Source organism: Lentinula edodes, assembly GCF_021015755.1.
Source record: "Lentinula edodes strain Le(Bin) 0899 ss11 chromosome Unknown C8R40scaffold_32, whole genome shotgun sequence".
Classification (NCBI taxonomy): domain Eukaryota; kingdom Fungi; phylum Basidiomycota; class Agaricomycetes; order Agaricales; family Omphalotaceae; genus Lentinula; species Lentinula edodes.
The window spans coordinates 506,726-518,524 of record NW_025764338.1 but is presented as its reverse complement, the minus strand read 5'-3'; the positions used below and the strand labels follow the sequence as shown (position 1 = coordinate 518,524).

Genomic DNA, 11,799 nt, shown 5'->3' with positions numbered 1-11,799 from the left:
CTTACAAAAACGTGTCAGGAAGCCAACCAAGAAAATCCAGGACATCATCAATGGGCTTGGAGAGCCGAACCAAGAGCTTAGGCATCTTACAGCATCACTTGGTCAAGTAACAGGTGAAATCATTGCTGACCCCACATCAGTTGCAGAAGCAATGCAATGTCCCAATTGGTCTCAATGGCAGTAACAAGCTTGCTTCGTTTTTGTGTGAAAGAGAAAGGAAGGAATCTAATGGGCACTCCAACCAACCAATCTAAAACACAATATGTGAGTTCACTGCTAACAAATTCATTTAATAGCAAGGGGTAGCGTTGGCAAAGGTTCTACAAAGCTTTGAGAGCTAAGTAAGAAGCTTCAATCAATCAATTTGAATTGTTCTGAGGATTTGATATATTCCTTTGATGAAGGTAGATTCAGCACGATAAGTGCTTTGATTGTATTGATATGGGTATATCAAGAATTGGGGGTTTTGAATCAAAGTAAATTAAAAACTGAAACACACAGACCCCTACAGAGGGCTAGAACTATGTGCTGGCACAACCACACAGCGTGATTTGCCCTTAAGACCAACGACTGATCCTAAGTTCAAAGAATACCCAACAACTGGATATACTTCTCGCAGTCACAAGGAGCAGAACATGATGTTCCTATACTCACAAGTGCCGGGCCCAAATGGCTGCTAGCGAAGAGGTTTCAGTCTGGTGGGAGTGTGTCTTTCCTTTTTACGGATTAGCACTGCAACGTCATCCCAAAATCACTTCCATTCCAGATACATCAGATCGCTATTTATACGTACAGAATATAGAGTCGCACAGTACAATTAATTTAATACAATAAACATTCAGAACCGCAAGGAAACTTCTACAATTGGTCAGATACCATTTAATTTGAATCTTCATGTCCTTATTTGGTCCATAATGGTTCCAAAATTCTAGTATACCTCCAAACATAGGTAGGTACTTCGATGGTCATTTAATTTAATTGTTTTGGAGAATGACTCGAATGGTGTTCAGCTGTCACTGCTGTTCAACACTTACTTCGATCGTTTGTCACCTCATCCAGAGGCAAATCAGCTCTCCTCAATTCTAATCCTATCAATCTGATTCATCTGGATTAAACTAATTGCTTCTCTCTTTCAATAGACACCCATTGTGCCTATACTCTATCAAGGGAGTTACGCATAGTATTCATTCAAATGCATTCTTCAATATTTTCTATGTCAGGACTCTTTGACATTCATTTGATATGTCTTTGGAGCCTCGCAGTACTTCGATCGTTCTTCTAGTCATTTTCCTCAACCATGCAACCTGATTGGTCTATTAGACTAAATCGCAGTCTTTTAGATTAATGCATGATCTCATTCTAGAAGGAGTATTTGATAATTCCTGAGTTCTAGAAAGTCATTTCGAGTCAATCCTTGGCTCATGGTCACTTGAGTAAGTTCTTCCAAACTCCTGCCAGTGTAAGGTCCAATAAGAATACCCTTGGTATGTCATATGTGAATGGTCATCCTTCAGATGTAGTCCGAGTCTGGCATAATCCTGCTTGACAAACAGGTAGACTGCTATCCAAAGGTAGTATCGGGGATGGGTAAACTAACCAACTTGTGGTAGTATGGGTATATGGTCCCTTCAACTTATTAGACTGATTCAGTATTGACTTTGACTGTCAATCTGGGTCTCAATTACAAATCTATGCATGAAAATGTCACAATTCACAGCATAGATATCTAGCCAAAATTTAGGCGTGTCACCATCAATTCAGATATGCTGGACTTGTAAAATGGAAGGTCACAGAGATTGTGGGAATCCTTCCCCTCATCCTGCATACATCATTGGCTCTATTCCTCATAGGATTGTCATTATACATCTCAGAGCTCCACAGCTCACTATCCTGGATTGTGGTCACTGTAACAAGCCTGGCATTTGCATTCTATTTGGGAAGTCTCCTCATACCCCAAGTATGGCTTGAATGTCCTTACAGGATACCATTGCTTTTTGTGCCAACAGAATATATGATCTATCCCTTCAGGGCCCTGTCATGGGTCATAGTCATACTTCTGGATGCTGTAGGTATTGAAAATCTCAAGAAGGGCAAATTTCCATCACTGACACAAACTCCATCGAGGACTACTGAGCTTGATTATTTAAAGACCAGAAAAGAGTCAGTATTGGAAGACATCCTTGTTTGGCTTCTTTCATTGGAGTCAAATCAATCTATTCAAGAAATTCTTGCTCAGCCCATTTGTGCATTTGTGATGCATGACAATTGGCACACTAAATATCCTAAACTTGGAAATTATGCAGATAGAGTTGCCAAAGCCATATGGGCTACATTATCAAAGTTCCAGGAATTTGATTTTCAAAAGTCAAACTTTGAACTTTCAAAAGTTTTCAAGGTCATTTCCTCATCCCAAGTGGGGACTCTATTTGTAAAGGGTACAATAGATTATTGGAACCATCTTGTTTCCAATAATAAATCTCAAATAATTTCAAAATGCTTTGAGTACTCCAAGTCACAGATAATAGGGGGAATTGATTTTGAAGATTTGGGAATAACCAAGAAGTGGACAGATAATGCACTAGTGAAGGCAGTGTCAATGAAATACTTAGAAATGACTAAAGTTCTTGTGGAAAAAATTTCAGATGTCAATACACAGGGAGGGGAGTACGAGAATACACTACAGGCAGCAGCATATGATGGAAATCCAGATATAGTCAAGTTTCTTGTAGAGAACAATGCAAATCTCAATGCAGAAGAAGGATTTTTTGAAAAGGCAATGCAGGCAGCAGTATATAAGGGAAATCTGGATATAGTCAAGTTTTTTGTTGAGAAAAATGTGGATGTCAATGCACAGGGAGGGGGATATGGGACTGCACTGCAAGCAGCAGCATATAGGGGAAATCTAGCTACAGTCAAGTTTCTTGTGGAGAAAAATGCAAATGTCAATGCACAGTGAGGAAAAATATGGAAATGCTCTGCAAGCCGCAAAAGAACAGGGAAGATATGATGTTGCCAATTTCTTGGAAGCCCATACCACTGTAGCATCACTGATCATGCACTGAGGGACAATGGCACAGGTTTGACCAAGTCCAGCTCCCAAGGATTGACCCAAGATCAGGAAGTGCCAGGTAAATGGGCTCCTTTATTTATTCAAAAGGTATTGTTCCTGTTGTGAATGCAGTTTGTTTATTCTGGCTACTGTATATATGTAGCTCTCATGAATCTAATTATGTTTCATACTGTCATTCTTACTGAGATCCTGTCATGCCTTGCTTTTGCTTTCTTACCTATCATATTCCTCACTATTGTCTGTTATAGTGTATTTTAGGCTGAAAGAAAACATTGCGTAGTTTACATAATACAGGGTTCTAGTAGAGCTTCCGGGGTCTACCAAAATCTGATACTACAAGTGTTATGGAATGTCACCCATGCTGCTGAATAGCTTGGAGTGAAGGATTGTATATGGAGTTGCTCAGAAGGATGAAAAACTTGATGATGCCGGGAGATGAGTATGAAGAGAAAGAGACAATATATTCAATGAGCGACGAGGGGGCGTGGGAAGATGATCTCACCACTGGCAGCCAGAGAGCGCTCACGGTGTAACCTCAACTATCATGGAAACAACAGCTGGTACAAAAGTCTCAGTACCAGACCTGCGACATGTGACATCTTCTGGAGCGCTTTCACCAGCAACTACAATGTCACCAAGCTCAAACTCACCAACATCCACCACCCGCGGTCGTCTCTCCCAGCATTACGGATTAGGATTAGGCTTGGGTTCGCCTCTAGGCTCGAGCTCGATACCCAGCTCACCGACCAGCGTACATTCCTCGTCGTCTGCGATTTTCGAGCGGGATATCGAGGGGCCAACGACGACGACGAGCACGACGAGTACGAATGCCACCCGCCCAAATCCACATCATATCGCACGCGGACACACCACAGAGACTCTAGACCAAAACGTTCCTTCGGTGTTGGACAGCGCTGCGGAGATCTTGGCTGCAGGCAAAGGCGATAATGTGTTGGTTATCGAATCAGTCTCGGTGTCGTCTGGCAGTGGATGGGCGAGTCCGAGGTCGATGGGGAGTAGGAGTCCTAGCCCAAGTCCACTAGGACAAGGGAGTTTGTTGTTGGGTGTTCCTGGAGCAGGTGCAGTGTCGACGTCTCCGCCTAGACCGACGATAGCGACGTCGTTGAGTTCACCGAGCAAGTCGCCGCCGACGACGATCGCTGCTACATCTCCCGACGACGATTCGGCATCCACCGATGAACCCCTAACCACAAAACGAGATACAGTCCCCGACTACCCTTGGTCCTCCCCACACTCACACTCCCCTCCCCACACTCTGTCCACAAAACGTCTCTCATTCGTCTCGTACTCTGATCTTCTCACCTCTACACCTACTTTGAGTTTGCCCCTTTCAACGCTCACCGCTGCAGCGAACGAGCCACCGCATATCGCCACTGTGGGGAATGCGCTTGAGGGGCTGGCGCATACACATCCTACTCATCCGAACCACCCTCCCACATCCACATCGCCTCCATCTTCTCCCCTGTCCACTCCAACTCCCCTGGGTTTCGGCTACGACCACGCTTCGTCCAGTCGCAGTCCGAGTTTGGCTTATCAGAGACCCTCTACGCCGGGCAGTGGGAGTGTAGGCGGGAGTGCGAGTAGGAACAGGAGTAACAGAGCCTCTGCAGTGTTTCTCGACGATTTACTCGGCGGGGAGTGGCAGAGGGAGGGCTTGGGCAGGGGTTTGGAGGAGAGGTTGGAGGAGCTGGGAGGCGATGTTTGAATTCCAACTCCTGAGCGGTGATGGCGATATGCGTTTTAGTTTCGCTGTTCTCTGAATTTGGCGAATTTGGATTAAAGGATATGGTTCGTGAACTGTCTTCATACGACCAAGTATGCATTTAAGATATACATATAAAAAAAGGTATTTTTTCTACTAATCAAATCAACTATGTTATGTATTGTTCCATTACATATGTGTTTTGTATTTCGGTGCTTTTGTTCTACGCAAAGGATATCGCGGATGCTGTTCAGTGTACATTGGTTTGTCTGACATCAAGTCTGGTTACATCTCAACGCTCTGCTTGTTGGTAACTCGTTTGCCAGTGCACTGACTTGTCACCCTCCCTATTCAGTCACGAGTTGTGCAACTACCGCTTGCTCAATGACCTTCTCATTCATTTGTATACTAGCGAACTCCTGCGGGGCTCAATGCACCTTGCTTGCCTCTAGTAAGCCCGTCAGAAGTAGTTTAACAGTGGACCGTGCTTGAAAGATTGAGGACGCTTGAAGGTGAAAAGTAAGTTTTGAGACATGTGGAGGTGGGCCATCACGCTGCGTGCATGGCAGGAACAAGTCTTCAAGAAAGCATTTACTGTCAATCTAAGCTTAGACAATTTGAAGCATAAGTATGCATCCTTCACAGGTTTTGAAGTATCTGTGCCTAAATGTATGATTGCAGTATTTGGAAAGGAAGTTGTCACAGACACTGTCTTCATGCTACATGACAAACCTTTGCAAAAGAAGAAGAAGGAACTGAAATATATTGGGGTACATCATCAGACTGGTCGAGGAAGCATATACAAAGACATACTTGTAGACAAGGCTAAGAATGCTGCAGGTGCAGTCCTTCATGCTAAGGCTTTTGTAGGCAGTGACATGCCACTAAGGGATATGATATTAGACTGAAGCCGGGGAAATGGACTAGATTTATTTAGTATACTCTGGTGATGGTGTACATATCTATCTATCTATCTATCTATGTATTCAATGGGTATTCCTGATATGTGTTTTTCCGCATAGCTAAACGTCAAAACAAGCGCCTCAATCACGTGACTTATTCATAGCCCAAAATACCCACTTCCCTCTTCCTCCTCGATGTCTTCACCTATTTATCATTTCTAGGAATCAGCAGCTCCACCTCCTCCTACCTCCCATCCCCCACGACGCCGATGAAACTAAAACCGACACCGAAAGCAGATACCCTTGACCTACGTTTTTTCCATTGCTCGAGCACCAAAAGGCACGCAATGCTGACCAGCTAAGGGTTCGGCGTTGTCACATATGCGAACCATCTCTTCGCAAAACTTTGTTTGTGTGTTGATGGGGAGTTTTTGCTGGTGAGTTCTCTTCCTTTCTCTCTCCCTTGTCTCTCACACACTCCCCCCTTTCCCTCTCTACCTCAATTGATTATTGCCCTGGGCTCTCAAGCAACCTGCTGCGTAACAAGCAATACAGACCCCTCACATTGACCTCTCTGTCGCCCAATGCACGCGTCCACGACGCAATCGATTCGGGGTACCGGTGCCCTCCTTTTCCTACTCCCTTGAATGCGGTCAAGCACCAGACGACGAACGATTATTCGATACAGTTGTGAAGGAAGGAACATACGGGGCTGTTTTCAAACAGGCATATAGTGGATAGGCTATTTCTCTGACGGCACGTTCCGCGTATCGGCGAATGTATTGCCTGTTACGCAGCGTGTTTGTTGAGAGCCCAGGACAATTAGGAGGATGCTGGGAGCCATCGAGGGGGAGAGGTAGTGAGACAAGGCAGAGAGCAAGGAAGGAAACTCACCAGCACAACTCCTTTCCCCGAGAATGTCGACCAATGCATTATTTCCATCAACGTCGACGACTCCTCACTGTAAACCCTTTTACTCCCAACGTCGACCGTATATCCTCATTGCTGGGTCACGAATATTCCCACATTATCTGCAATATCTTGCTTTGAAACACCGAAGCGGATCTATCCACGTATCGCGAATGAAGAAGTCGACGCAAGGGTGTGTATTGTTTCTTGAGCGCGCAGAACAGCATGGAAGTACTTCTCTTAACCAATGTGTGTATACAGGTTTTGAACATTGTTTTTCGGATACCACCACACAATTTGCGGTCTTTCTTCGCCGACACGAAAGTAAAGAACATTATGGTCCTTTTCCTCCTCTTTTTTCTACTCCACCATCGTCTCTAGCACGTGTTACAAACATTTTTCCCCCACCATTCCTCGATATCCTCATCAAATAGGTTCACCCCCGCGTGGCTGTGGGTTTGGTGAGGTGAGGGATTCAGCAACGACGATGGCGCCGCAGTGTTGCTGTTGGTGGAGTTAGTGATTTCTTCGGAATCAGATTCTGCTAGAACCAATTTCGCCTGGGCGGCTTGGATGGCTTAAGCTTTTGCGATAAGGAGATCGGCTGGGAAGGGTACCAGGAAAGGACAACGGTGGGATAGTCGTGACCAGCTACGGGATCACTGACAGGTCATGGATTTTTCAACTCTGGATACTGGCGGTGTCACGAAATCTGGACCTTTCACAGGGAGTCAGACTGGCAACGTCAGTGCACCGAACAATCGTACATACTCCGGCAACTCAATTCCCATTCACACTACAACGACATAGGTAACACTGATCAAATCCGGCCCATCCTACTTATCCATCCTTTATTCATTCCGTCTTCCAGACCAAGACCAAAGTCAGCTAAAGGCATCATTCCTATGGATCCATGGATATATTACCACCACCCCAACGAAAGGGTTGGTTCCTGCTTCGATTCTGCCTCGAATCACCCCGAGATTGTTCCACAGACCATTAGTCACATCTTTATGACCAAACGGATGGTATCCTGAAGGTCATGGCCGGGATCACGAGGCACCCGCAAAAGGAGTCGTGTTCAAACCACTATTCCCTTTGAATACGGTCCCGAGAAAATCCGGATTTCTACATTCTCGCGACACGACTTCCACAACGTTCTCCGCTGCCATCTAAAATAGACCGTCAGGTGTCACGACATACTACCAGGTGAGTTTGATGAGCCAGTGCAATGGTTGTCGTAAATGAGAGGAAACAGCGAGAAACAAAAAGGACAGGAATTGAGCGATGCACAGTTGGATTGGACAAGAACTAAGTGTTCTGGCGCTTGCAGAAGCGAAGTCTTGAGGATATACGGCTGACGGCGGGATTAAAGGGTATAGAAAGAGAGCAGTCGTCGTTGTCGATGGAAAGAACGCATCAGTTGACGTCCTCGAGGTTTGAATTTTCAGCGGTATTTGCAGTGTGGGGACGAGAAGAAAACGGAGCGAGGGAATAGGAAAGTGAAGATAAACAGACGGTGTTTGCAAGGTTTTTGTGGATGGTCTGTGTTGAAATTTGTGAGAAGGCATAGTTGGGGAGGTTAGGTAGGTGCTGGTGATCCTCGGTAGTACTAGTACCGAAGTTGGGAGAAAGCTATCGATTAACTTGTTGCAATGATAACAAGATAAGTAGATCAATAGAAATACCTATTTGACTTTACGCAGAGGCAGTATCTTTTCTGAATTCTGAATTCCCAGCCCTCAATCTTATGATTTGCGCATCTCCGGTGAGCACGTTGGCGAAGAACGCAGCTGGTATGCTTGAGATCTCTTCTAAATTATCGAAAGACTGGATATATATTGAGATAAACGCATACAACCGCGAGGCGATGAACAGGTTTTGGTGGTCGGAAGAATGCGTGGCTGTCCGGACCGGTACCCCGGATCGATTGCGCCGTCGACAGGTGTCCATTGTATAAACTTTCCTCTCCTTAAAAGACCCTTTCTGCGTATCGACAAATGGAGAAGTCAATGTGAGGTTATATTAAGTATTGCGGGGTGAAACTGGTGCGGGTGGAGCTGTTGGCTCTCAGAGAGGACTTGAGTAGGAAGAGAGAACGCCTGCCGGTGATCTTGCTTGATGTTTGTTTTGGCAGAATAGAAGTAAAAATATATTTCAGGCACGTACATGAGGACAGCGAGTGGACAGGTGGAAGGCTCATTGAAAACATGTGTACACCACCCACAGAGTATAAATTCAGTCCATTCCTGCTTCAGTCTGATATCCGAGTCCCCCCATCAACAGTACTCGAAAGATGTTTGAAGCAAATTCCACAATTCAAGATGATAAAGAACAGAAAGCTCCTGATTACCAGGGTATAACCATTCCCTCATAGGCACCTATGCTACTTAGACTAATAAACTTCTTTGCAGATTCACATGTTTCACAGTCTCAATCTTCTTCAACAGGGAACATGAAACAGATAGAGAATGAAATTGGTTCAGGTGAAGAAGTATCCACTTATCTTAAGTGCAAATAAGTATAATGCCACCTCTCCTGCTCCAGTACCTGTGCCAAGCACAATCTCCTCCCCCCTTGAACTTGAACATTCCAGGCCCTCAGATAATCCAATTCCCCCCAGTACTGACACAGCTGTACAAGGGGATGTAGATATTCCAGCCCAGAAGCAGGCTTCAAGTCAAGTAAACATTAAGGAGAAAGAGGCAGCCCCACCCCTCTTGGGAATTTCCTCTTATCAATCTCCATATACAGGTAAGATATTTGTGATACTTAGGGAAATACCTAACATATTGAACTTTGAACAGGAGGGAGGACATTTAATTATAAAGAGAAGTATCCAGATGATGAACCTCTTGGTGAGGAGTTGAATGACAATGCCCATGTGTTCAAGGTTTATCTGGATGAGGCAGAGAACTTTGATGATGATCTGATGAGAGGATTCAGAGACACAATTGATTCCTTGCTAGTATTTGTGAGTATTGATATACCCATTGTTTCACCTAACTTAATATTCAAGCAGGCAGCACTTTTCTCTGGTGTTGTAACATCCTTTGTCATTGCAACCATATCTGCCCTTCAACCAGATTATTCCCAAATCACTGCAGTCTTACTGGTGGAGCAGGTTCAAATCCTCAGAGCTGCAGGAAATATCACTGCCATCAATGCCATTCCTAAATCCTCTGTGGATTTACAGAATGCCTCAGTGGCTACTGATGATCTTTGGATCAATGGTCTATTCCTTGCTAGCTTGTCACTAGCCTTGGTCACTGCACTCTTGTCAGTCCTTGTCAAACAGTGGCTTCAAGCTTATAGCTCCATTATAGCTGGAAATGCACAACAGAAAGCTATGATCCGTGAATTCAGATATGCTGGACTTGTAAAATGGAAGGTTCCAGAAATTGTGGGAATCCTTCCCCTGATCCTGCATACATCATTGGCTCTATTCCTGATAGGATTGTCATTGTACATTCTAGGGCTTCATAGCTCACTATCCTGGATTGTGGTCACTGTGACAGGTGTTGCATTTGCATTCTATTTTGGAAGTCTCCTTATGCCTCAAGTATGGCTTGAGTGTCCTTACAGGATACCATTGCTGTTTGTGCCATCAGAATACATAATCTACCTATCCAAGGTTCTATTATGGTTATTAAGATGGATTATAGTCAAAATCCAAGATGTTACTCAAACTGCCAAGAAAAGGAATGCTTCCCCAAAGCATTGGGGTTTCAATTCAAATTCCAGGGAGAAAGATAGTTTTCCATCAATTTTACAAGCCTCATTGAAGAATACTGAACTTGAACATTTGACAAAAGAGGACAAAAGACAGTCAATATTGGAAGACATCCTTGTTTGGCTTCTTACTTTAGAGTCAAATCAATCCATTCAAAAAATCCTTGATCAACCCATTTATGGATTTCTAAGGTATCTAAAGCACCACAAATATTCCAAACTTGAAAATCATGCAGATAGAGTTGCCAAAGCCTTCTGGGCTACATTACCAAAGTTCCAGAGATATGATTTACAAAACTTGAACTCCCAAGTTTCACTTGTTCTTGATGACTTTAGCTTCTCATATGAAGCAAGAGAGTTATTGAAGAAGGGAACAGTAGCTCATTGGAACCATCTGATGTCCAATTGCAAATCTGATATTATTTCAAAATATTTTGAGTACTCCAAGTCAAGGCTCACAGGAATAGATTTAAAACAATTGGGAATAACCCAAGAGTGGAAAGATAATGCACTGTCGAAGGCAGTATCAGACTTTGATTGGGAATTGGTCAAAGTTCTTGTGGAGAATGGTGCCAATGTCAATGCACAGGGAATGGGAGAGAATGCACTGCATGCAGCAGCATGGGAGAGAAATCTGGATGTAGTCCAATTTCTTGTACAGAACAATGCAGATGTGAATGTACAGGGAGGACAATATGGAAATGCACTGCATGCAGCAGTCTGGAAGCAAGATCTGAATATAGTCAAGTTTCTTGTGGAAAACAATGCAGATGTGAATGCACAGGGAGGGTTTTTTGGTTATGCACTACAGGCAGCAGCATCCAGGGGAAATATAGATATAGTCAAGTTTCTTGTAGAAAACAATGCAGATGTCAATGCGCAGGGAGGAGAATATGGGAATGCACTGAATGTAGCAGCATATCATGGCCACCTACATATTGTGAAATATCTAGTTGAACATGGTGCTGATATTATGGCCCAGGGACTTCATGGAACAGCATTACAAGCAGCAAAACATGGGGAAGAACCTGATGTTGCCAATTTCCTGAAACCCTATACCACCTAAGCTTTCAAAATGATGAACTCATTGGCAGGCAGACTGACATGGGTTTAAAGAGGTCCAGATCTTTAGGATGAAGCTGAGACAAGGTCAAAACCCCAGGTTGTCACATTACTTTAAATAGATGGTACACATATTGGCCTTAGTAATACTATGTTCCATTCTTTTTTTCTCTATCTCTATATATTCTCTACATCAATTTCTCTATCTTCTCATGGTTTTTATAGGTACTCACCTTTCTATCACTTAAATACATGAATTTTTGACATGACTGTTACAATACAAGAACCATTTGCACACTTTACATACCCTCTCTCCATGAATATCTTGATCATTGTTTACATGAATAAGTGATACTAAACCACGACATCGTAACTCCCTTCTTTTCACTCAAGCAACACCC

General features: G+C 43.8%; 5 protein-coding genes across 5 annotated transcripts; all 5 read left to right on the top strand.

The window, feature by feature from the left end:
• Positions 1–1,780: 1,780 nt before the first annotated feature.
• On the top strand, positions 1,781–1,987 carry C8R40DRAFT_1001942 (uncharacterized protein; the record flags this gene model as incomplete). Its single annotated transcript, XM_046222765.1, has 1 exon — positions 1,781–1,987. A coding segment is annotated over one exon (207 nt), but the record flags the coding sequence as incomplete, so codon positions are not given.
• A 267-nt stretch (positions 1,988–2,254) lies between these two features.
• C8R40DRAFT_1071879 (ankyrin repeat-containing domain protein) lies at positions 2,255–3,350 on the top strand (the record flags this gene model as incomplete). The annotated part of the gene is made up of 3 exons (XM_046226395.1): positions 2,255–2,952; positions 3,078–3,128; positions 3,329–3,350. The coding sequence occupies 3 exons, from the start codon at positions 2,255–2,257 to the stop codon at positions 3,348–3,350; spliced, it is 771 nt and encodes a 256-aa protein (XP_046083500.1).
• Positions 3,351–3,573: 223 nt separating this feature from the next.
• On the top strand, positions 3,574–5,219 carry C8R40DRAFT_1118142 (uncharacterized protein). Its single transcript, XM_046228683.1, has one exon. The coding sequence runs from the start codon at positions 3,615–3,617 to the stop codon at positions 4,794–4,796; it is 1,182 nt and encodes a 393-aa protein (XP_046083499.1). The 5' UTR covers positions 3,574–3,614; the 3' UTR covers positions 4,797–5,219.
• Positions 5,220–9,425: 4,206 nt separating this feature from the next.
• On the top strand, positions 9,426–10,085 carry C8R40DRAFT_1017517 (uncharacterized protein; the record flags this gene model as incomplete). The annotated part of the gene is made up of 2 exons (XM_046222948.1): positions 9,426–9,578; positions 9,627–10,085. Coding segments are annotated over 2 exons (612 nt in total), but the record flags the coding sequence as incomplete, so codon positions are not given.
• Positions 10,086–10,877: 792 nt separating this feature from the next.
• On the top strand, positions 10,878–11,357 carry C8R40DRAFT_1008610 (ankyrin repeat domain-containing protein; the record flags this gene model as incomplete). Its single annotated transcript, XM_046222825.1, has 1 exon — positions 10,878–11,357. A coding segment is annotated over one exon (480 nt), but the record flags the coding sequence as incomplete, so codon positions are not given.
• Positions 11,358–11,799: the final 442 nt, after the last annotated feature.

Bases quoted from the DNA above. Each gene is read 5' to 3' on its own strand.
- C8R40DRAFT_1118142 (XM_046228683.1), top strand. From the start codon at position 3,615: ATGGAAACAACAGCTGGTACAAAAGTCTCAGTACCAGACCTGCGACAT.